The sequence below is a fragment of the Chiloscyllium punctatum genome, chromosome 35, assembly GCF_047496795.1.
Source record: "Chiloscyllium punctatum isolate Juve2018m chromosome 35, sChiPun1.3, whole genome shotgun sequence".
NCBI classification, from domain to species: Eukaryota; Metazoa; Chordata; class Chondrichthyes; order Orectolobiformes; family Hemiscylliidae; genus Chiloscyllium; species Chiloscyllium punctatum.
The window spans coordinates 16,075,926-16,101,825 of NC_092773.1; the positions used below are offsets into that span (position 1 = coordinate 16,075,926).

The 25,900-nt window shown below is 41.1% G+C and overlaps 1 protein-coding gene across 36 annotated transcripts in view; it reads left to right on the forward strand.

The window, feature by feature from the left end:
• The window catches only part of LOC140459699 (calcium/calmodulin-dependent protein kinase type II subunit beta), a 265,742-nt gene that overhangs the window by 159,528 nt on the left and 80,314 nt on the right, over nucleotides 1-25,900 (forward strand). For 13 of the 36 annotated variants that reach the window (XM_072554078.1, XM_072554082.1, XM_072554083.1 and 10 more), the window contains exons 12-14: nucleotides 8,270-8,312; nucleotides 13,069-13,167; nucleotides 21,367-21,407. In XM_072554078.1, the coding sequence (XP_072410179.1) occupies nucleotides 8,270-8,312; nucleotides 13,069-13,167; nucleotides 21,367-21,407 (183 nt within the window). The remainder of the gene's footprint in view (nucleotides 1-8,269; nucleotides 8,313-13,068; nucleotides 13,168-21,366; nucleotides 21,408-25,900) is intronic. The other 23 variants (XM_072554076.1, XM_072554075.1, XM_072554080.1 and 20 more) reach the window with 4 other exon arrangements.

The following is a 25,900-nucleotide window of genomic DNA, read 5'->3' on the forward strand; positions in this document are numbered from 1 at the left end:
GGCAGCAGTCTTTGACTATTTTTAAGTAAGAACTGGACAAACTGTTGGGACACAAGGAATTCTAAGGTTTTCATGTGTACGCTAGAATGTGGAATATTGCAATTAGCAGTGATCTTCCTGAATGGCAGAGCAGACTCAAGAGGCTAAGCATATGTTTGTATGTAGAGACATATATTGAATGTTCACAAAGAATTGTCCAACTTGAGAAAGCAAGATTATGCATTCAGCAATAAATAATGATGCATATTCAGAAAGTGAGGAGAAAGTAAGCAAGTTGTGACACATTCTGAGCTGGTTTTGACAACCCAGAGTAAAGTTTCCTTTACCAAGAATATCATGGTGAAACCAAGCAGGCCTAGCTAAAGATAGCATTTGTTTTTGGCACTTGAAAAACTGAGTTGATGAATTGTTGACAAATAACATTTAACTGAACAAAAATATAGATGACTGAAACACTGTACAGCTATGCACCAGGACTGAAAAGCAAAAGCTTGCACTTGTACAGCATTTTTTTGAATGCTTTGGTTATTCCCTGTGCTTTACAGCCATTGAAGCACTTCTGACCTCATTGTTACAAGATGTTTACTCCTGTATGTACAGCAAGCTTCCACAAATAGCAATTAAATAAATGAGAAGCAAATCTGTTTCAGTGATCTTACTTGAGGAATAAAGATTTGAAATTATTGTTTGAAGAAGCTGAATTCTTGACTTCAAATCCTACCATGGGATGTTTCATGTTGACTGAAGACTAACAATGCTTCCTTCAAATAAGTTCTCAAAAAGGTTATTCCTCTGATAGTACAGCACTTGCACAGTTTGATGCAGGAGTGTAAGACTCGATTATGTCTGACAGTCTCTGGAATGGAACTTGTGACTGGAAGTTGACATTGCTGCCAGAGAGTGAGGAGTGAAATCACATGGCTGTCTGACGACAAATTGAGAGCTCAGATTAAAAATAGATAGGTGAAGTTGAATTGCAGAAGCTCAGCACAAACAATGAAGTAAGATTATGATTTGGGGTGAATCCCAGAAGGTCATAAGTGGATTGATTTTTGAAGATTATACTTTCCTTGGAATTTGCCAAAATACCAAAAATATTTTTCAAAGATACAAACTCATTTGCAAAAGTCACATGAAAGAAACTAGAGATGTGCCCAGTTCCTTTATTTACCTGTTCAAGGACGTTGTGCATCTGAATTATGTTCTGTTTTTTATCATCAATCATGAGACAGGAGAATCACTGTATGGGCCTGCATTCATTTCTCGTCCCCACTTGCCCTTAGTGGTGAGCTACCTTGAACCACTGCTGTCTCTGTGCTGTAAGTTGACCCTCAATGTTGTCGGGGAGGGAATTCCCAGATTTTGACTCAGCGACAGTAAAGAAACAGTGATATACTTCTAAGTCAAGATGATGGTGGCTTGGGGGGTATCTTGGTGATGTTTCCATGTATCTGCTGCCCTTCTGGATGGAAGAGGTCATGCGTTTGGAAGGTGATGTTGAAGGATCTTGGATAAATTCCTGTTGTGTATCTTGTAGATAGTGAACATTGCTGCAATTGAGCAATGGTGATAGAGGAAGTACGTTGATGTGGTGTCGGTCAAACCCGCTGCTTTGTCCTGGATGGTGTCAAGCTTCCTCAGAATTGTTGGAGCTGCACCCGTCCATGCAAGTGGGGAGCATTTCAGTCTCACAGTTGACTTGTGCATTGCAGAAGGAGAACCAGGAGGTGAGTTCCTCACTGCAGTATTCTTGGCTTCTGACCTGTTGTAGCCAATGTGTTTATGTGGTGAGTCCAGTTGAGTTTCTGGTCACTGATAGCTCCAAGGATGTTGATAGTAATTAAAGCACCATTGAATGTCAAAAGGCGATGGCGAGATTGCTTCTTATTACAGATGGTCATTGCTTGGTATTTGTATGGCATGCATGTTACTTGCCACTTGTCAGCCCAAACCTGTATATAGTCCAGATATTGTTGCATTTCAACACAGACTGCTTCAATCTCCTAAGGAGACGTGAGTGGTGCTGAACATGATGCAATCTTTGGCAGTCATCCCACTTCTGACCTGATGATGGTTAAAAGGTCTTTGATGAAGCAGTTGACATTGGTTGGGACAAAGATACAACCGTGGGTAACTTGTGCAGAGATGTCCTGGAGCTGAGATGACTGGGCTCCAAAAATCACAACTATCTTCCGATGTGCCAAGTATGACTCCAACCACCTTGACATCAAGGCTGCATTTGACTTGAGTGTGACATCGAGGACCCCCTGATTCCCATTGATTCCAGTCTTGAGACCTTGATGTCAAGGGTAATCACTTTTAACTCACCTCTGGAATTCAGCCCTTTTGTCCATGTTTGAATCAAAGCTGTATTGAGGTGAGGAACTGATTGGCGCTGGCAGAACCCAAACTGAGCATGACTGAGAACCTTATTGTGAAGCAAATGCTGTTGATGACACTTTCCATGACTTCATTGATGATTGAGAATAGAGTAATGGGGCACTAAATTACTGGGTTAGATTTATCCAGCTTTTGTATACAGGACATATCTGGACAATTCTCCACATTGGTGCATAGGAAGAGCTTGTCTCGGGGAGCAGCAATTCCTGGAGCACAAATATTATTGCCGGCATGTTGTCAGGGTCCATAGACTTGGCCGGGGTCCAGTTTCTCCAATCATTTCTTGGTCTCATATGAAGTGAATTAAATTCGCTGAAGATAGGTATCTGTAAAGCTGAGGACCACTTGAGGAGGATGAGATTAATCACCCACTTGGCATTTAGAGTCATAGAGATGTACAGCATGGAAACAGACCCTTCGGTCCAACCCGTCCATGCCGACCAGATATCCCAACCCAATCTAGTCCCTCCTGCCAGCACCTGGCCCATATCCCTCCAAACCCTTCCTATTCATATACCCATCCAAATGCCTTTTAAATGTACAGTGGGTGGGAGATAGCAATGTTGCAATTGTACTCGCCTCCACCACTTCCTCTGGTAGCTCATTCCATTCACGTACCACTCTCTGCATGAAAAAGTTGCCCCTTAGGTCCCTTTTATATCTTTCCCCTCTCACCCTAAACCTATGCCCTCTAGTTCTGAACTCCCCCACCCCAGGGAAAAGACTTTGTCTATTTATCCTATCCATGCCCCTCATGATTTTATAAACCTCTATAAGGTCACCCCTCAGCCTCCGACGCTCCAGGGAAAACAGCCCCAGCCTATTCAGCTTCTCCCCATAGCTCAAATCCTCCAACTCTGACAACGTCCTTGTAAATCTTTTCTGAACCCTTTCAAATTTCACAACATCTTTCCAATAGGAAGGACACCAGAACTGCACGCAATATTCCAACAGTGGCCTAACCAATGTCCTGTACAACCGCAACAATTTCTGGCTGAAGGTCGCTGCAAATGCTTCAGTGTTATTTGTTACTCTGATGTATTGAGGATGGGGTTATTTGTGGAGCCTCCTCCTCCTTCAGTGTGTTGTTTAACCATCCATCACCATTCAATTAGATGTGGCAGGATGCACAGCTGAGATCTGATCCTTTGGTTGTGGGATAGCTTCGCTCTGTCTGTTACTTGCTGCTTATGCTGTTTTGTATGAAAGTAGTCATGTTTAGGAGCTTCATCCTCAGTTCTGTCCAGTGCTGGTCCTGGCATGCCCTCCTGCACTCTCCATTGAACCAGGGTTGATCCCCTAGCTTGCTGGTAATAGTTGAATGAGGAATATACTGGGCCATGAGGTTACAGATTGTGCAGGAGTACAGTTCTACTGTTGATGGCCCACAGTACCTCATGGAGCCCAATCTTGAGTTGCTAGTTTAGTTCAAAGTCTGTCCCATTCAGCACAGAGATAGGCCTACACAACACAATGGAAAATTGTGAAGACAGGACTCTCTGCAGAAGGACTGTGCGGTGGTGACTCCTACCAATGCTTCATGCATTTGTTATTCTAATGCATTTGCAGCAGACAGATTGGTAAGGATGAGGTGAGAAGTGTTTTTCCTTCTTCTTGGTTCCCTCACCACCTGGCGCAGACCCAGTGTCACAGCTATGTCCTTTAGGAGCCAACCAGCTCAATCAGTCATGCTGCTGCCAATCCACTGTTGGTGGTGGACGTTGCTATCTCCCACCCACTGTACATTTTGAGCCTTAGTTATCCTCAGTGCCGCCTCCAAGTCTTGCTCAACATGGAGGAGTCCTGATTCAGTAGCCGAGGGAGGATGGTCACCAGCAGGAGGCTTCCGATCCATGTTTAACCTGAATCTGTGTGACTTTGTGGGGTTCGGAGTCTTAAAGTTGTGAGGACTTCTCGGGCAACTTCCTCCTGACTGTAAACCACTGTGCCATCATCTCTGCTGAGTCAGGCGTACCGATGGGACAGGACATTTCCAGGGATGGTGGTGGTGGTGCCTGGGACATTGTCTGTAAGGTATGATTCCGCGAGTATGAAAGTGTTAGGCAGTTGCTTAACTAGTCTGTGAGACAACTTTCCTAATTTTTGGCACGAGCTCTTAGTTGTTTATAAGAAGGACTTTGCAGGGTCAATAGGGCTGTTTCTGCTGTTGTATTTTCCATTGAATTATGTTGTTTCATGTTGGTGTTTTGGCAAGATTTTGAGATTGAATTTTAGATTGCCACAGAACTTCAGTCCTTTATCAAGGAGGGAGTCATCAACAGCAGCAGAATTGTATTCCAGCATATCCCCCACTCAACCATGACCATGACTCTCTTCCAGAAGGGCATTTGCCCGAAACGTCGATTCTCCTGCTCCTTGGATGCTGCCTGACCTGCTGCGCTTTTCCAGCAACACAATTTTCAGCCATGACCATCAAGCCCAGGGGTCAGCCCTGATTGAGTGGAGAGTCCAAGGAAGGAGGTTACACTGCTTGCTATTTTCTAGCTGCACAGTTGGTTTATTTATGAGAGAAATCACTGGAGTGAACAGAATTTAGATTGCATGCCCTGTGAGGGCAGTGCTTGAATAACTGACCACTTTTAATCAGAACTTTTAATTGAAGAGAACATGTATGTGTAGAACCACAGGAGAGAGCGAGGTTCTCAATGAATGTTTCTCCTCTGTGCTTACCATGGAGAAAGGCATGAAGACTTGGGAACTTCGGGAATTCATGGTGATGTCTTGGGGACAGTCCATATCACATTGGAGGAGAATTGGGATGTATTAGAATATATGAGGGCGGATAAGGCTCCTGACCCTGATCAAATATATCCAACAGCACAGCAAGAGGCTAGAGAAAAAAATTGCAAGGGACTTGACTGCTATTTTTGCATCAACATTAGCCATGGATGATGTCCCAGAAGACTGGATAGCGAATGTGCCATTATTCAAGAGGGGCTGCAGAGAAAAGCCTGGGAACTATAGGAACAATAAGCTTAACATCTGTGGTGGGTAAGGTATTTGAGAAGATTCTGAGGGATAAGGTTTACATACAGAGAAGGTAGTATGCATATGGAATAAACTTCCAACAGAAGTGGTTGAGGTGTGCACATTAACAACATTTAAAAGGCATTTGGACAAGTAGATGGATAGGAAAGGTTTAGAAGGATATGGGCCAAGTGCAGAGAAATGGGATTCGCATGGATGGACATTTTGGTTGGCATGGACCTGCCAGGGCCAAGGGGCCTGTCTCCATGCTGTAGGATGCTATGATTGTAACTGGCACATCTGTTCATTGCTGCACCTCAGTTGGAATCAGCTCTGGCTGAAAGTGGGCGACAACGTGTATTGTTTGAGTCAGATGAAACCTCCTTCCAGACTTTTTGAGTACACAGTCGAGGCTGACAGTTGAATGCAGTATCGGGGAAACACTGCACTGTTATGAGTTAAATGTGGTAGTTGCTGGACACGAAGATGATCCAGAGTGAACATACCTATCGCAACTATTTTCATGAATGTGCATTGGTTTCAGTTGTGATACCCAGAGTGGCACAGGAAGGGGCAGATCTTATTAGCGTAAATAAAGAGAAACAAATAGAATTGGTGAGGAGAGAGAGGGGAGAATAACAAGAAGGCCCAATTAATGGTTGCTTAAATGAATGTGCATGGTTTTTGGAGCAAAATAAGTGAATTAATGGCACAAATAGAAGTTAATGGGTATGGTCTTACGGCTGTTACAGAACAATAGTTATGAAGAGAACAAAACCGGGCATTTAATATTCGTGACTAAGTGCCTTTTCAAAAGGATAGCCAAGAAAGAAAGCCAGGTTATGGGTAGGTTAGTTAGTCTGAGATGGAAAAAAATATAATACTAAGAAATAGTCCTGGATTGGGGAGCTAGTAACCATTTGGGTGGAGTTAAGAAATGACAATGGGGAGAATTGAGTGGTGGGAGTGGTCTATCACTCCTTTACTGAAGCTATATTTTAGGGCAGATTGAAAAATCAGCAGATGATGAGGTCTTGTAAGAAAGGCAGTGCAGTGCAATCATCTTGAGGGATTTTAATCTTCATGGAGATTGCGAAAATCAAGTTGACAGAGGTACCAGTGAGAAATTCATAGAGATTATTTGGGACAGTTTCTGGTCATAATATGTGGTGAATCCAACCAAGGTTTGGGTCAAGTAATACGGAATCAGGCAGATTTAATAAATGATGCCGGAGTGAAAGATATTTTAGGAAACATTGACCATAAGATGATAAAATTTAGCTTTCATTTTGAGACTTGCATCTGAAACAACTGTGTTAGACTTTGAAAAGGGTAATTACATTTGATTGAGGGTGGAGTGATTGGAGGAGACTTGGAAAGGCAATGAGCAGAAAAGATAGCTGAGCATTAATGATTTTATCTACACTACCAGCAGCAATTGTGCCTTCAACTGCCTAAGTCCTCAGCTCTGCAATTTCCTTCCTAAATATCTCTACTTCTCCATCTTTCTGACCTCTTGAAAGCTAATGCAGATATTTGCAGGAAATACAGTGCTAACTGAGAGAAGACAGAGAGTTGTGATAAGAGGGGCATTTTCAGGATGACAACCGGTAACCAATGAAGTGCCATAGAGATCAGTGCTGGGCCCACAGTTCTTTACAACATATATTAATGACGTTGAAGAAAGTGAATATACAGTAGCCTAGTTTGCAGGTAACACAACAAAAAGTGCGAAGGCAAGTAGTGAGAATGACAGAGTCTGCAGAGGGTTGGAGACCAATAACGTTTATGGGCAGAACTTGTCACATGGAATATAATATGGGGAAATGTGTATTCCTGCACTTGGGCATGAAGACTAAAAGAGCTGTCTGTCACTTAAATGGAGAGAAACTGTAGATAGCTGCAGCACATTGTCTCTGAGATCTTTTTCACAAGCTACCATCCAAGTTCAGCAGGTAATAGGGAAGGCAAATGGAACATTGGCCTTCATTTCAAAGGAAATGGAGTACAAAAATGAGCACCTCTTCATAAAATTATACAAGGCATTCTGCAGCCCATGCTTCGAATAACGTGAAGATTTTTGGCTTCCTCATCTAAGGAAAGATACTCCGGTACTCCAGAGATTCACTAGGTTGATTCTGGGTCTGGAGGGATTTGCTGATGTGTGGTTGAGTAAGTTGGGCCTTTGCTTATTTGAGTTCAGCAAAATAAGAGGCACGATACTTTGAAGTATGACAGGGTCCCAAATACTGAGAGGTACTTTCCCTTTCTGCAAGGGACTAGTACCAGAGGGCATTATCTCAGAGTGAAGGATTGCACATTTAAGTCCGAGATAAGGAGGAATTTCTTCTTTCAGGATAGTGAATCTATGGAATTCTTCACCACTGAGTTCTGACAGGCTTGGCCATTTAAATTATTCAAGGCTGAGATAGACAGATTTTGTAATCAGCATGTAACTCAAGGGTTATAGGGAAAGACGGAAAAGTGAAGTTGAAGATTATCAAATCACATATGATCTTATTGAATGAAGACACAATGGGTTGAATGGCCTCCTTCTGCTCCCATGTCTTATGGATGGGAGAACTTATATTGAGGCCCTTGCTACCTCCTCAAATGGAATATATGAAGAAGAGTAGGGCGTTTTCACCAGGACCTCAACTAACTTGAGTAAAACAAATGATCTGGACAGGTATCATCCCGCTGTTTTGAGAGCTTGGTGTAGACAAATTGACTTTTGCATTAAACAATGGCTGCATCTTAAAAAGTGCTGAATTGTTTCTGAGACGTGGAAAAATGGGTTTGTGAATAGGGCTTGAAAACTATTATGATATGATATTTGAGTTGTATCCATTGACTGATGTTTTCCTTCTATCCCATCCAGGGTGCCATCCTCACCACTATGCTAGCAACACGGAATTTTTCAGGTAGGTTCCATTGAAATTCTTTGTTTTGAAAGTAATTTCTTTATTAATCTCATGGTGAGATGTCACTGGAAAGTTTGAAGTTGACATGAATTGCAGGCGTTTGATGCATTTGCCACCTCACCAGTGCATTCAACCAGCTTTATCATGGTTTGCAGATGAAGTTTGATGACAAAACAAGGAGCTGAAAAATTTGGGAGGGGAACTTGGCTCATTTGTCGTCTGTATCACACACCAAATAATTAGTTTTTACAAGAGATAAAAAATAGCTGCCCAGTGAAAACCCAGTGGGAAGTCGTCACACATCATAGAAACTGGAATGATCCAGTCAAAGTGGAAACTAAAGCTTGTTGCACTGAATATATTCCAAGTTTTGTGTCATGGGAAATTGGAAGGTGCTTCACTACTGAATAAGATAATGGATGATATGGTGTAGCCTCAAGCCCAGTTGTGTGCCTCTCCTGACTCCTTGATATCCTTACATCAAAACCGTAAGTAACTGAGCTTGAATCAACACGAAAATGCAGTTTCCATGGAGAAGAAAATGGCACATGACAGCAACATCGATTTAACAATATTCTCCTCTTGCCTGTCTTAAGGGGTGATCTCTTGTTCTTAAACAGTGCCAACTCATTTTTGTTGTCCCCTTAATAGGTGTAATGAATCGAAATCTGTCGATCTTAAACTTCAGGTTTACAATTGACCCAGCAGTAACTTCATTTGTGGAAGTGATGTCGAAACTACTACTACCCTTGACTTGGAAAATATTTTGCTAACTTCTCCTGTAAAGTCTGTCTCTCTAACCACTAGACTCTACCCACATTCCAAGACACTTTGAATAGTTTCTCTCTAACTTTCCATCAGTTGCCTTTAACAATGTGAAGATATAAACCAAATCGCCTCTTATCCTTCTCGCTTCCCTGAGGACCATCTATAGTTTGTATAATATTCTCATAATGTAACCTTTTTGAGTCCACCTTTTAGTTTGTAAATATATGCGAGGGATAGAGAGTTGGGAAGGTTTCAGGACAGAATTCTCGAGAATTGGCTTCAGATAGCTGAAAGGTCTACAAATTTTGCAAGAATTGCTTTGGCGAAAGTGGTGCACCAGTGGCCAAAAACTGAGAAACAGACTGTTTGAGATGGGATACTGGGTTGGATGGGTATGGAAGTCATGTGGGTGAGGCATGCAAAGGAGGGGGATAAATTTCAGACCAAGTGATTGATATTCAGCAACCTAGAGGAAGTGTCTTTGTCATGTTATGAACCTGGCTAATGTTAGTACTGTATAAGTCAGATTCCAGAATGAAATCTGCTTTGACAGTCAAATTTTGTTTTTTGTGAAATTAAAATGAGATTTTTCACTAAAACAGACACGCAAGGTGCAGATTTGATTTGAGCTATAAAACAGATGTCAATTGCACAAAAGAAATAAAAATGAAATAAAACAAGTAATATATCTAAGCATATCTCGACAGTTGCAAAGAATTTCAAGTCCACAGTGATGTAATATCTCATCCACTCTCCAACTTAAAAAAAAGTTATTTCCCTTTCCTATCACATTTGAAGGTTTGACTTAGGTGCTTTTTCCTTGCTTCCTTCCTGTGAGCTGTGAATTCTCATCTAACTGAGAGCTTAGACTTCCTCAGCTTTCAACTACTAATGCATTTTTAAAACCAAATGTTCCTGGTCTGTAAGTTGCACAAACAATCCTTTTTGCCTGCGTTAATTTATTCCCTAATTAGTATGAACAATCTCCTTTTTTTGAGAAGAGACTGTACTGGCATCTACCTTTAGCCAAGTGTTCTTTGAACTGCCCAAAAACTTTTCCAATCCCTGTGTTTTTCGAAACTAAAATTAATGCTTGATTATTCCAAACCCAGCAGCAAGCTCATATCTTTTAACATCATCTTTGTCCTCTCATAAGTCCCTACAAAATAATCAAGCTTCAGGAGGACTTCAGTCATCTACTGTCTGACACATACCTGATTAAAATCATGGTTTTAGAAAGACTGACTTATTCATTACTAACCCTTCACAAAACTCGACTGGCATCTATATGCCACACATTTGAAATCCACATTCAAGGAAAATCGTCTTAATATCTCTGAATCATAAGCTTTTGGCCACTGTTGTCCTAGTTTAAAGCTGCATCCTCAGTTTGCTTCATGCTTCTTTTTTTCTCAGTTTACATCCTTTGTGAAGTAAATAGTCTTGCTTGATAATGTATTATTTTAAACAGTGCCATACCTCAGAATGTCAACTACTTGTGTACAAATTCTTTAATTCTCTAATTGCTTCCAGTAACGTGAAACATTTTGACCAAATGCTTCCAGAAACTCAATTTATTTTTCAACTGGATTGAAAGTCAGCTAATGGATTTTGACTTTGCTGTTGTCGCATTTGTTAACTGCTTGTCGTGTCACTGAGACTGTGTTGGCAGATCCCTGCACCAAGGGTTGCTGTGCACAACTTGATATGTTGAAAACAAATGTGCATTGATTTGAAGTCAGCTCGAAGAAGTGTAAGCCTCCCATGATATTACTGATTATGCATTATCCACCACTTCCCTTTCATGTTTCACAGCCATGCACCTTAAATAAATCTGAGGTTGGAAAACAGAGCAATATAGACATCAGTCATTTTCATACAGCAAAAGCAATCAAGCCTATTCAGTAAAAATGCATCATTCGATTCATCTTGTTCCAACAGCCTGAATTCACCTTGTCTTGTTTGCTACATTTCAACCGTTTGTTCACTTTCAAAGCAAAGCACACTGTAAGTCGCACATAAACCTTGGCAAAGCCACATCCTTTTCCCTTACTTTTAATGATTCATGTCTTCTCAGTTTCACTTTGTTATCTTGTAGTCTGTGTGTATATTTAGCAAGTATTAGAGATAATGCAGCTATAGCTGTTTTTTTTCCCATCTCATTTATGGGATGTGGGAGTTGCTGGTAAGACGAGAACTTGTTGCCTATCCTTATCTGCTCTCATTCATCACACCCAGTCAATGTCTATTCAAGTCACTGCACCCTTTGATTAGAAGTCATGTAGAGCAGAAGTCTCATCTTCTTACAGTTTTGGTGGTTTATACTTCACTCTGTTATTCCATTCATTATTGACTCTGAAGCCTGTTGTGTATTCCTCACAGCTGGGCTGCCCAGATCTGTTGCCAGAAGCCCCTCCCTTCCCTCCAATCCACAGTGAAGGAGGAATTCCAGAAGCTCCTCTATGCTCATGCTTGTTTGTGAAATTTATGATCTGGTTCATGTCAGACTCTGTGCACCCAAAGTCCAAGCTGCAGTTACTAGTTTTGTTTTATTAACTGCTAAATTACATTTGTAAATGTCCTGGAGGGTTTTTGTTCCATCTCCTGGAACCATTGCAGTGGTGGCATTATACCTACAATGATTGAGCAACCTTGGAGTAATTGAGTGGCTTACGAGGCTATTTTGGAGGTCAGATGTGAATCACATTCTTATCATAATTGAGAGTCAGCCATATTTCTATGCGTCTGGAGTTACAAAGAGGCCAGGTCACACGTTACTGGCAAGTTTCTTTCGCAAAGGTCGTCACTGAAACCGGTTTTTAAATGATAATTGAGAAGTGACATGGTCTTCATCATTAATAACTATTTGTTATTTCATACCTTATTTCATTCACTACAATAACGTTAGGATTTGACCCGAAGTCTTTGTTATTAACCCAGGTCTCAGATCATGTGTTCCATCACCAATTATGCTCCCATTCCCTGTAGCCCAAAATATACACTCCCCACCACCCAAAAAGTAGGCAAGGAAGAACATTTAGATCTGAAAGCCAGTAATTGCTGGGCAAGTCATTTGGAATTTCAGTTTATTTAGTTAACAGAGAGAAGACCTTCCTGCTCCAATGTAACAGATGGTTTTAGTCCATTTATCAATGTTTTTATACAAATTATGAGGGAAACCAATGAACCTTGAGGAACTGTTGTTTTTTGGGTCTAGATATTTTCATGAAAGGAAGTGAGCAACTTCCAGTGATGAACAATGAAAGCAATAAATAGTACACTTTTCAGAGCAGGGTTGCAGTTGTTTGCTTGTAAAGTTAGTCAGATTTGTTTTATGTATGCATTTCCTGAGAGTTTGTTGCTGGTAGATATCTAAAAGTTCACTATTCTCTTCACTTGATAGGATTGTGCTTTGCATTTAGCCTGATTGAAATTTCAGAAGGAAAGTCAACTTCCTGGTGGCCTGCTGCAAATAAGATCTGAATAAGCTGTTCACTATGTTGTTTTCCCAGTTTCCTGTGGAAATCACTGATCAGCTCTGCTCACGATTTAACTGACAGCACATTTCAAAATTAGATCCCCAAAGAATAAGAAGGGTCTCTGTCAAATCGTGTGCCATTTTGAAGGGGACCACTCTGGGGCTGTCTTTCACAGTTGGTATCTGGCTTGTAGAATTTAGATAGTCGCTTCAAATCAGTCAAATCAGTGGGCTCTGTTTGAGAAATCCTTTGATCCACTGCAAATGAATCCAAACTTGAACCATTCCTGCATGCATATAATTCCACGTGCAGTGGTCAACATTGGTGGCAAGTTCTGATTCTTCGGTAAGAAAAGATCTCCACTGATTTAAGATGTACAATAGGATTCACGAGAGGTTGATATAGATATGCGGCACAGTTTTCCACCTCGAGTTAATTGAGTATGTGGTCAAGCTGTGATGAATGTGTTTTGCTGATGTTGCTTGCTTTCTTTTTATTCCCGCCAACAGTGGGCAGACAGACCACTGCGCCAGCTACAATGACAGCTGCCGCCAGCGCGACTGTTGGTCTCGTTGAACAAGGTAGACGTGTGCGAGCAGACACTGCAGGTGGAGGGCATGCTCAGAACTAATGCTCTGCTTTCTTAACTTGTGAACGTATCCTACTTTGTGTATTTGTTGTCTGGATATTTCAATCCCATTTTAACTGGCTGAGCAGCAGGGAGAAGCTTTGGGTGAATTTTTTTAAAAATCAAAAATCAGATCAGGAAGTTCCATTGAAGACATTTGACCTAGTAGGCACCAATTTGAAGGAAGCTAATTTGTGAATGAGGTAACTTGAGGTCAGCCTTTGATATGGTTGCAAAAGCCAACTTGAGCCGAACCATTAATGTACAACCAGTAGTTCTTCCAAGTGGCTCAAGTTGATTCCAGTAAATTAATATTCCATCTAAAAGTACTGTCACAAAGTTTGTACTTGTAAAGCCAGCATATTCTTGTTGGTTAACTTGTCTGTGCCAATCCCACTGATTTGGTGCCTTAATGGACAATTTCAAAACTGAGCCGTTGAAATGGTTGTCTTGTGTGCAGTGAAGCCTGGATTGTAATGTCCATTTGCTGTAATCATTTTGGTTTCCATGTTTTTGACCCTGATTGGCCCTTCAAGTGTCTGTGTTGTTTGGTGCAGTCTATTTTGTATGCTCCTGTCTTGCACAATTGTGCAATGTTTTATGTATCCTGTTGTTAGCACTGTTGCTATAGTCAGAGCCAAGTCAAGTTTGGGTTTGAATCATTGAAAAGTCAGTTTAGTGTCTTCAGTTTATTTTTGCATTTGAAGTCTGATACTCTAAAATATTGAACAAGACTATTTGACATTGGCAAATGACCTCTTGGGAACAAACCTTCAAATCTGTTTCTCAAAGAGCAATAGCAACAGAAGGACATGTCTGGATGATCCAGATTTCTGTAAGCTTTGTGTTTGCAGTGCTGCCTGTCCAACTCCTAGCTGGACCTTACAGAATTGGGCATCAAGTCACAAGGGCACTCTCTCAAACTCCTGAACTCACCATCACATTCTGGATGAGTACACTCATATCATTTAACCTAGAAGGTCTGTGTCCCTCCACAAATCTTTGCTGGCTCAAAATCTTGCCTCCGCCATATAATCTGAGTTCAGGCGGAACAGTGATTGAGGTGCTGTCATGGATTTGTTCATGAGAGAAGTGAATGGTGAGCCTGGGTCCCTGAAGTTGGCTGACTGACCCAGGAATCCCATCTCTCTCCTCCAGTGTAGGCATTATGTGTGGGCATTACATGGTGTCAGATTTAGATGGTACTTCGGGATATGAGAGTTGTCCCCTTAGGAAGGAAAGTGACAACATATTTGGTCAGCAATTGTACATCATGGGGATGATAGTGTAGTGTGAAGATAATTGTTTTGTTCAGGGAAAGTTACACAGTTGTAGTCAAAGACTGAGCTCAAAACCAACTTGCTTGAAGTAATTAAACGTGACCAGTTATGTGAATGATACATTTTTTGGTGAAATGCTCAGTCAGAGTTCAAGTCCTGAAAGTTGTTCCACATTCCTGAAGTGTAAAAATAAAGTGTATTTTGTTATCCTTTAAGCCATGTACTCTTGCCCAATATCTGTCCAGAGGCTTTGTCGAGGGAGAACTATGTAAAAATAAACTGATTTGTTTCTCCTTTACTAATTCAAGTAAGAGTTGTAGTGGGCTAGTCTGAGTTTCAGCTTTGGTATAGAAAGCCACTGAGGCAGGTTTACTGATGAAACATCTGCCCAAAACGAGTTCAAATTGTAGGCAGAGTGAGATGGCGAGCTGGGGGAGGGAGAAGGAGAGAGGAGGAGAGAGGTCACTTTATGTGGAGAGGGAAAAGGCGAGTTTGCACTTCACTGACTTTGTGATAGTGTTGCTTCAGTTTGTCAGTGGCTGTGCTTGCACTTTTGGAAAATGAATGCTGCATGCCAGAAAGAAAAAAGCCATGTGCATGCGAAAACGGGGCTTGCTTGCTCTGTTTTATTGTGTATCGTGAGGTTATTTCTTCCTATCACATTGTTCTCATGGCATTGGGATGAGTTGCATGTGTGTTGGTGGTTCGACAATACAAAAGCCCTCTGGTGGACAGTTCGCTTTGAAATCTTGGTGGAATTGCTGTCCTACAGTGGCTTCAATGGAAACAGCAGACTGCTTCACATTGATTGGTGCTGTGGTTGAGGGTGTTGACTTGCATAAGTTGCCACTGAGAGCACTCTAAATTCACTCTGAAATCATCCTTCACTATTTTCTTGTGAGGACAGCAAGCAACCTCTGTCATCATTCTGTTTATACAGACCGGTGACTGACCACCATGAACCAACCGTGCAGTCCATTTGAGCTGTGAATGAATTTTCCAAACTTTCCCTTTTGAAGAAATTGTTGCTGTTTTATTGATCTGCGCTCCACACCAACATAACCTCTTAACTGAGGTCAGCATCTTGCAGCCCTCCTGTCAGACCAGCTGAACTCTTAGAACTGCTGTCCCTCTGGGGAAAAAAAAGTACAGATGTTTCCTGCATCCCTCAATCCTCACCTCTTGTTCTCCACCCTGACATCCAGCAAACCAAATAACCAAATGATATTGGCAGCTCTCATCTCCAACGATCCAACTCAAATCAATCTCTCCAACTCCCAGCCCAAACATTCAGGTAAATAGAGACATAATGTATCAGCTGCAGGCAGATAGATGTAAACATGAGAACAAGGAATCCTAAGAGATACTGAATGCTGAGAAACTGTTGAAAACTATTGGATTTAGAAGCATGATCCTGCAGCATGGTGCATTTGTCCTCCTTGCAAGTTATAAGATGATGGTGGCCATTTGCTCCAAGTCACCACACTGTTCTAGTGTTGGAGTTAGTCCATCTTGCTTGTTAATTTTTCTGTTAAAATTTCCCTTATCAAAAAGTATCACGATGCAAGTAAATTGATCTAACCTAAGGTCCCTAACTCATCTGCAAAACATTTGGAAGGCCTTTTTAGATCATTGTTTGAAGGGACGTCAGCATTGTTTTGTTTCCGTCGTACATATTCAAGACATCGGAGCATGGTAATGACATTGTTGACTTGATTTGATCCCTTGACGCTTTTTTTGTGGCCAGATACTCTGCAGACATCTCCAGTCAGGCGATGTCTATTCAGGGGAACGGTTGCTCTGAGAGCTGCCGAGGGTTGCAAGTTTTACTTGTTTCGAGCATGGTGATCAAGGGATGACTGTGAATTAAGTTGATGTAATGTTTCAATTGCATTGGAAGTTGTGCTCCAGTCAGAGTGGTGTAAACACTGATTGCATGGACATCCTTTGAACTGTTGAAAACTGGCCACTATTTGATTTAATTTCTTGTCTTTCTCTTTTGAATCTTCTGTCTCCTTGACTCCACCTCTACTTACGCAAGGTAAGGAGGGCTCTAATCAGGGCTTCTTTGCCACTCCAACCAAACTCTGCAGTTGCTCTGCTAATGTTGATTTGTTTCGACCTAACCTTTATCATTTTATTTCTTCCTTTCGCTCTTAGACACATTGATGTAAAAGATGTGTACAATGGAAGCAGTTTTTTTTTCTGAAACCCGTTCATGAGTTTAGTTTAAGGTTTATACAGTTTCTAACAATGTGTACTTGTTTCTCCATGTGTGAGACCTACCTGATGCAGACTGAAAATATTATCTGGTTTGAAGTCTTTGTGGTCATTTGAAAGCAGAAAAATAATGTTTGATGCTTGGCTGAAAGTTTATTTCTTTTGACACAGTGACTTTTAACTTGTCAGTGCAACAGAGACCATCTTTGGTTTTGTCTAAAAACAGCTGGTGAGAACTATTTGTAAATTAGCCATTATGTGCAAGGTTCTTGTATTTTCTTTAAAGGCCTGCCTGGATTGGGTTCAGCATTCACTCGGTGTTGCCTGGATGGTTGGTTTTTCATTTCTATCATGGATACAATGAGACATCCTCTTCATGCCAACATACATTCAATCAGAATCATCCTGAGTTCGTCCCTCATCTCTTTTTCTCCCAGTTTTATGTCTGGATTGGTGCTGTCTACTGTTGAAACCATGAAGTGGGAAAGTTTAATCGATTGTTTTCAATTTCAGTCCTTCTCTTGCTTTCACCTTGCCCATCTCTAATTCTTGCCTTCCTTGTCTTGATATCTGTTTTCCATTTCTGAAGACTGGCTTTATTGTAATCTTCACTCCAACTTCACTGATTCACACACTTTCCTCAACTACATGTCCTCCCACCCTGCTTCCTGTGAAGATTCCATTCTTTCTCCACGTTTATCCATCTCTGTTACTTCTATTCTGATGACACTGTTTTCCACACTACAATTTGTGCTATGTCTTCCTTTTACTTCCTTAGCAGGGAGAATATTTCCATGCAGCAGAGCTGGCAAGGGTCTTCACTGTGTGCAGTTTGGTTTGCTCTCACCTCTTCCCGTTCTCCCAAATGCATGATCATGCTTTGTTTGTGCTGACCTTTGGTCCTCTGCATTCAGCAGATCATCTGAGACCATATCGTCCAGCTCCAATGTGCTGCCGCCATCAAACCCAGTCTTCCCCTTTGAGCATTGAGCACAGGGCGAGACGCTCTTCAGCATTCTGCTCCACCCTGACCCTCCTTGCCTTGCAATAGCACCTTTCTGTGCAAGCTGTCCCCTCTTCTCAATGTTCAATTTTCCAAGCACTCCTTCCAAGTTAACAGAATCGATGTGAATTTCTTTCAACCTAGTCTACCGTATTTGCTGCTAATAATGCGATCTCCTCTACATTGGGAAAACTGTGCATACTGGCTGAGCGCTTTTCAGAAAACACCCCATTTGATTGTAAGCATCATCCTGGACTCCCTGAATTTGTGGCTGCTGATCATATGAAATCTCTAGGTTTGCTGTGCTCTGACCTTTATGTCTACTGCCTGCTACAGTGTTAGAATGAAAGTTAATACAACTCTGAGGAGGAGGAGGAGTAGTTAACCTTTCGGCTCAACACTCCACAGCTTCTGGACTCAAGATTTGAGTTTGATTTAGTTTATATCCTCTGCATTGAGCTAGTCCTGTTCTGTAAATTTTATTTTGTTGGACTTCATCTTGTTTTTTTTTCTCTTTGTCCCTTCATAATGCATTCAGATGATTTTTATGCAGCAAGTCACAAGTCATTTTGATGCATCCTTTGTTTCTTCCCAGTGTCCACTGTCACTGTGAGTGTTGCATCAAGAAATCTCTTGTTTATTCTCCCCTCGCCTCGATCTTGTCACAGATCATCTTTTTTCATCCTGCCCTCTCCTGCTGATTTAAGAATTCACATGTTTCTGTTTAGCTTCAATTCTGGTGAAAGATTGTCAACATGAAATGTTAACCCTGTTTCTGTCCACAGATGCTGCCTGACCTGCTGAGTTTTCTCCAGCTTTTTCTTTCATTCTTATTTCTTCTAATTTGTCTGAATGACCTCCAAGGTCAAGATTCTTCCATTTTTTTGCAGCAGTGGCATAATCCTATACATTTGGGAAGGGACATGATTCAAGTATATTTCTCTGCTTTTGGAGCACCGATCTCTGTGACAAAACTCATCATAAGTGCTGGATATTGTTGTTGATGTTAAGCTCACACCAGTGAACTTGATCTCCATATGAATCCCAGCTGGGATTTCTGGATTCTTTTCATCTATGCTGTTTTATAAACCAGTGAATAGCTCCACAAACTGCACTGAGCAACAGTGACCAGTTTAACCTTTTAAAACACATTTCTGATTTTGGGCAAGGACCGCATTTATTGCTTATCCTTAATTGCCCTTGAGAAGGTGGATGCTGTCTTAACTTCCTGGATCATTTGATGTGGTCAGGCTCCTTGTACAGTGCTTTTTAACGCAGAAAGGTTGAATTTTAACCAAGTGATGATGAAGGACAGGCCAATGCATGTCCATGTAAACTTGATGTACGACTTGGAGGTGGGGTTAGTGGGATTTTGGGGCGTGTTTCCTTTTTATGAAAAGTTTGGATATATGAATACCACATAATGTATCCAGATATAGCCACAAAGCAAAGTGTCCACTGTTTTTCTGCAGTGAGTACAGTAGTCCTCCTTTACCTGTGGGCGATATGTTCCAAGACCTACCGTGGAATCCCAAAACCGCGGATAGTAGTGAACCTATTCATTTCAATGGGAAATTTAGCTTCGCGGCAGCCCCAATGCCTGGTTCTGGATGTTTCATGTAATATGTTCAGACCGCAGTAAACCCCAGGTAACCGAACCAACGGAAACTGGACCCGCAGATACAGCGGTCGCTGTGTACATTATTGACAGGCTCAGCAAATTTCACAAGTGAATGTCTTTCTCCCAGAGTTAACTTATATCCAGTGACCTTTGTGAGAGACATAGAGCCAACCATTATCCTTCTCTTTCTACTGAGAGATGACCATTGGACCTGAAAGAATTTTTTTTTTTGATTTTTTTGTTTTTCCCCCCTTAAGATTTGTTTTGACAATGTGCATTGAATTAATTGAACTGAGGCTCCAGTGAAAGTGGAGCATTCCATGCTTGCTGGAGGGAAAGTTGCATTTGAAATTGCTGTTTTGGAGAGATATGGTTTTGTTATTATCCCATGAGATTATCTCCTTGAGTTGTGCACCAGCTGCAGCCATTCTTGTAAAGTTGAATGCTTAGGATGAGAACATTGCCAGGAGGTCACTACAAAGCAGGCTGGTCCGGTTCCCAGAATCTCTCAGAGCTACGATTGGAGGCATGTTGCTGTCTCAGGATGTGGTTCAGAATTAGTTCTTTGCAGGCTGAAAAGTCTCCTTATCAATTCCATAGAAGGGCATCAACTCTGAATTTAAAACTCAATCTGGTTAACTAGTTTTGGATGAAGAGTTTTGATACAAAGATTATAGATTGCTCCAGAAGAATTCGTTCCATCTGAAGCTGAAAGAACTTAATAAGTTGTACTTGAAAGGTTGTTGAATGCGGGATAGAAAATGAATTCTTGATTGAATTCTTGATTGAACTTTTGAATTGAGAAATGGACCCATGGTGAATTCATCCTCGTCACAGATTTATGTAAATTTGCAGAACAAGCTCTCAGATTTTCAGCTGTGGGGCGCCTGTCAAAAATTCAATCTTGGTATGTGTTTCAGAATAGCTGAAGTATCTATAGAACATAGGTTAGTGTATGTCACTTCCACATATTGACAGATCAGTGACTCTTGTGTCTACTTGGTTAATGAAATAGACATCTGTCACAGGTTCTCATTGGATCACCAACAAAAGACACAGTCTTCCAAGGGGTTTGCAAAGGAGTGTGGTCAGAGTTTTTGGTTGGAACTAAACTGGTGTCATATATCATTGCAGTAACACAAATTCTGATTAAATATTTGTAATGTTTCCACTGAACTGACATTTAGTTTCATGAGTCATTGGCATTGTATTTGAAAAGTCAAACTGTTACAGAACAATTGGAATTACCTGAAATAATCTCTTACTGAAGTATGGTGAATCAGCATTGAGATGGTGGGGCGAAATCATTGAATCCCTACAATGTGGCCCAACAAGTCCACATCGATCCTCCGAAGAGTAACCCCTCCAGAACAATTCCCCTACCCTACATTTACCTCTTAATAACGTACCTAATCTGCACATCCCTGAATACTATGGGCAATTTAGTGTGGCCAATTCACCGAACCTGCACATCTTTGGATAGTGGGAGGAAACCAGTGCACCCAGAGGAAACCCACACAGAGAGTGTTTAAACTCCACACAGACTGTTGCATGAGGCTGGAATAGAACCCTGGTCCCTGGCACTGCTCACCACTGAGCTACCATGCCGCCCCAAGTGATGGTGTCTGACCAAGAATTATGATCCTTTGACCATCTTCACCTCGAGCAGTGAACGTATGGCTCACGGACTTGCCCAAAGCCAGTCTTTTCAGAATGGGCTGGGAGTTGTTCAGATGGACAAGCCCATAAGATGCATTGGGGCAGCTGGGCCATTTATAGAGCAACTTGAGATGCTGTACACGCAGCAACAGTTGGGCAAATATTGGAGTTGTGCCTGCCACGCTAACAAACAAGTGAGTCAAAGACCCTGTTGAACTATGCAGGTCATTGAGTATCTGGTGTGTCCACCTAGTTGAATTGTCTTTCGACAGTATGCTGTGTCAACAGCTATTTCAGCATAAGGTGACAGTTGGTTTGTAACCTGACAGCACAGCTTGTGTGTGCAAGTTGAGATCTGAATGTAATTTTCTTTTTTTTTCCCTTTTTAAAACACAGCAGCCAAAAGTTTATTAAACAAGAAGGTCGATGGAGTTAAGGTAGGTTTCCAGCTTAACTTTCCTTTTCTTCACAGTCAGTTAATCCTGATTTATCTTTATTTTTATCTTTTTACTTTGCATTTCTGGCTTCTGTTAGTGTCTGCTATCACAGTTGAACAATACAAAAGAGATCTTTTTAAGTGCCAAAGGAAAGAATTGTGTATCATGTTCGGAACTACGAAGTGCCCTGTAAAATGGTAGTACAGCGACAAAATGGGTGGCCGCAGTGAATCAGCATTTACATATGTCTTTGGGTGAGGCACTTTGCTGCATTTAACCCAAGAGCAATTGTACGAGGAAGTGCCAATCCACTGGTTTTCACTGTCACAGCCTTTGGTATTTATTTGGCAGAGAGGACACAATAGATTTTTTTTTAAAGTATTGCTCCCCACCTCAGTTTCTCCAACATGCTCCTCCCTCCACGCCTGCTTCAGCCACACAACAATGCCATGCACTCAGCACTGACATGATGCACACAGATTCATGCCAACATATTTCAGCAGGGACCAACTGTATGCTGTTATGCCTAGCACAACGCAAACTACTTGCCCACATGTTTCCAAGATATGTGGTGGGAGTTCAAAACACCTAAGTGTAATTTGAGATTCATGGTAAAGAGTTTATTTCCACAGTTTGGGATGGGTGGGGGGGTGGGAGGGAGGGTTAGCACTGTGGATTTCTGATTTCTTCAAAGAATGATGTGAACTTTCATAAAGGCAGAAGTAGCCTGGTCTTCAGGTGGAGTCCACAGGCAGTGAGTAATTCTCCATTTTGTTTCATCATTTCATGTACATCTTCTTCTATAGTCTTCATTCAGCCATGCGGGCTGCTTGGGGTTTAGGTGCACTGTTAGTGGCAGTCACTGGGCATTTACTACAGAAGAGGGGGTTAACAAGGTGGGATAAACCTTCCTGATATTTTTCCCTTCCCTGATATCTTAACGTACCCAGTTGAAATGTGAAGAATATTCAGGAGTTATTTGAGTGTTGACAACAGAAAAAATGCAAGTTTCAAAACCGAGTCCTTGCTGTGAAGCTAAGTGCTCACTTTGTGCCAACTCAAGCATCTGCCCAGACTAGCACTTGGCCCTAGTAATCATGTTGTTCAGCTGGCAAAGCTTAGTTGACTCATCTATCTCTCTCATTGCCAACTGGGCAATTCCAGCGATATTAAAAATTTCATCTCCTGTTGAGAATGAGAAGTTTTCAGTCCTGCTTGAAAGAAAAATTGCTGTCAGAAAAGTGTTTCAGCTTTAGTTGTATGATATTGAAGTGGCTGTTACTTGAAAGAGACCTCTTCCTGTCACATTCAAGCACCATCAGTAATTTTTGATTTTAGTTTATTCTGCTAGTTTGGAGGCATTCTTTGGCACCACCCACTCATGACTGGTACTGTCTGAAGCTTGTCTTGGGATAAATCAGAGATGATGGTTGAGTGTAAAAACACACTCCCTTCCTCTCTGTTATTTCCCCTTCCTATCTATTAAATGCCAGATATCAATTGATTTAACTGTTGTTGCCAATGCACCCCCTATATTTGCTTGGTAAATATAAGGCACGGATAATCAAGTTGAATGGCCTACTCACAAATGTGCTTGGTTTACAATGAGTATTTGTTTCGAACAGAGGTGAGGCATGGGGGAGAATTGTTCCCTCGAGGATTAACAAGTCTCTCATTTTATAAGAAATGTTGAGCAATGTGCAATTTTTGTTTATCTTGGACAATGGCTTTCTTTGTTCAAGATGAACTGAACAGGAAATTAGCATGTTTGAAAGAGATTCTTCACTATTTCATTCAGGTTGCTACCAATACACTCCTCCTCAGAATGATGGAACACAACTTTAGCATTGACTTTTAACAGATTTGAGTTGTGCTGCTGCAGAGATACATCCCACAGAGACCAGTTGCCTCTAACTCTAAAGAGGGAAAGATATTGAACCAAGTTCACTGTCAACCACCTTCTATTCAAAGTGTGAGCAGTTGGCAGGACTTGAGTTAGTCTGTGATAATGTGGCATGGCAGGATCTGTTTAGAAAGGCAAGATTTTCTGAGGTGAAGTGACATAACATTGAGGCATAACTGCAGTGTTGACAGCTGTCTTCAGTTATATATAAGAATGCTTGCCTGCCCTTTCTTCATTAATTGAGTTCAGAGAAACTCAATAATTAAGATTTATCTGGATTTTGTCAGCAGCTGAAAGGGTTAATTTCTCGTCTTGTCATTAGGGTGAAAGCAAACCCACCATTCAGAGGAGGGACTAGTAACTTTCAATCGTTCCAAAATATTAAATTGTGCCATTTTGACGTAAAAAGTAATTGAACCTCGTGTAAATGCAGCTAGTGCAGGTTCTTATTGCTTGTCCAAAAAGATGGACTTCTTTCTAGTCATTGTTTACTCTCTTGAGAACACTTTGTAGCAGCATATTATCGTCATTTCTCTGATACTGAATAAAGTGACAAAAATTACCAACTTCATGAGTGGGTTTTATCATTGTGTGTGTCACCTTTGGTTTGAAATTAGAACGTAATTTGGAAGTGAGCATTTTACGAGACAAAGGAAGTCAGAAAAAGTTGGTCCAGGGCAATCAGACAATATTTGACTGGGGAATAAAAGGTTGTCTTTCCAGATTTTCATTTCAGTCATTTCCATTTCATTTCTATTCAGTGTAGTATAATGGCACATTTTCCAAGTCATTATATTCCTGCTTGTACAAAATACATAGTTTCTTCTTTCTACAAAACAAAACATTTTTTTTCTCGCAACTTTTCTAGTTGAGTAGGTCTTTTGCAAAGAGTGGTCAGGACAGAGAAACCAGTTTGCCGAAATCATGTTGAGTACCGCGATGTGCTAAATATATTTTCAAAAACAAGTTTAGTTTATTGTTGAGGAAGTCAGATTTGGGCTGTTCATATTTGTTCCAAAGGGTTGATCGATGTGTGGTGACCTAAGATTAAACCACCATCAGTCATTTCTCTCTAACGACAGAGCAGCTTTATGGTTCGTTAGGATTGTGATGACTTTACCTTTATCTTCAAGTGTCACTTGTGAATAAATATCTGGTTCTGCATGCTCTGAAGAGAATTACCTGGCAATAGTTCAGAAGAGCAAGGGTCAAGGTTCATCGTCAGCAGATTGTTGAGTCAGGCTGAGCAATCGCAAGGTAGACACACGTGTGATTTTTATCTGCAAGTTATGCAGCGCTGAGAGCATCAATGCATGACTGGTTGTTATATAATTGGACCAGTCACTTAACAAGCTCAATCACCTTTCTCTCCACTACATGGTTCACTTCCCTTTTTCCACCATCTTCAGCAAAGTTCAGTGGTGACACAAATTGAAAGGTGCAAGCTAAAACTATGGTGCCTGACTGAAAGGGTGCTTTCAATTTGTTGGAGATGGCTTCACATTTCATGAGGCAGCCAGTAGGCATTAAACAGGAATGCAAGATGAGTCCAAAGCCCTTAGCCATGTCAGGAAGAAAGGGATGTGTTCTTATGTGAATCTTCCCATTTTGTTGAGGCGAAAAGTTATCATCTGGTTCCAAACTCTGTGGAGCAAAATTAATTCAGTCAATAAAGTTAATGAAAACTATGGCCTGAAAATGAAATTCTGTGCAGGAAGAATTTTGCTCCTTTGTACTTTAGTTGGCTGTTGCTCGAACATGAATAATACTATCTACAGTCTTAATTGCTCTTGTTGGGACTGAGTTGTGTATTTCTGGAGCATTTTGAAGTATACAAGATTTAGTCATGAATGCTGCTAAACTACTGAAAGATTGAATTGGCCTGTTCAGCTCACTAGCTACAATGCAAGCATAATTGTGCAGACCTTTTGTATAAAGCTCAAACCCAAAGCAAGCAAGAGAAGAATAATTAATAAGTAACCTCTTCCTCAAACATTGGCTTCATTTAGGTTAAACTTCAGTCATTTATGCTTCTATATATTAGAAATATTCAAAGATGTAAATATACAAAATGGCAAAATTTGGAAGCAGAACCAATTTATCGTAACATGGTCACACAATGTTGATGTTGCTGGACAAGTAATCTTGAAAACTGGTGTAATAATTCAGAGGATGTGAATTTAAATCCCAACCAGCAGCTGGGAAATTTAAATTCAGTTAGGAAATAAATCTGGAATTAAAAATATGGTAATGCCAATAGTGATGGTGAAAGTACTGACTTTGTGGTTGACTTGTGTCATTCAGGGAAGGAACCCTGTTTTCTTCCCCAGTCTGCTGTTGAAGTGACTTTATCCTTGCAGCCACATTGTTGACTTTCACCCATGTTGTGAAATAGTTGAGCGTGAGATTCAGTTCTCTGAAAGAAGGTGGCTCACTACAGGTTAAAGAATATATGACAATGTATCAGGAGTGGCAGAACTGTATCAAGTCAAGGAACAATGGGTATTTCTACCAGATTTGGCCGCACTGGCTCCAGTGGAAGATGCAGATGAGTTAAGGGAGGTTCACAGACTTACATATAGATATTTTC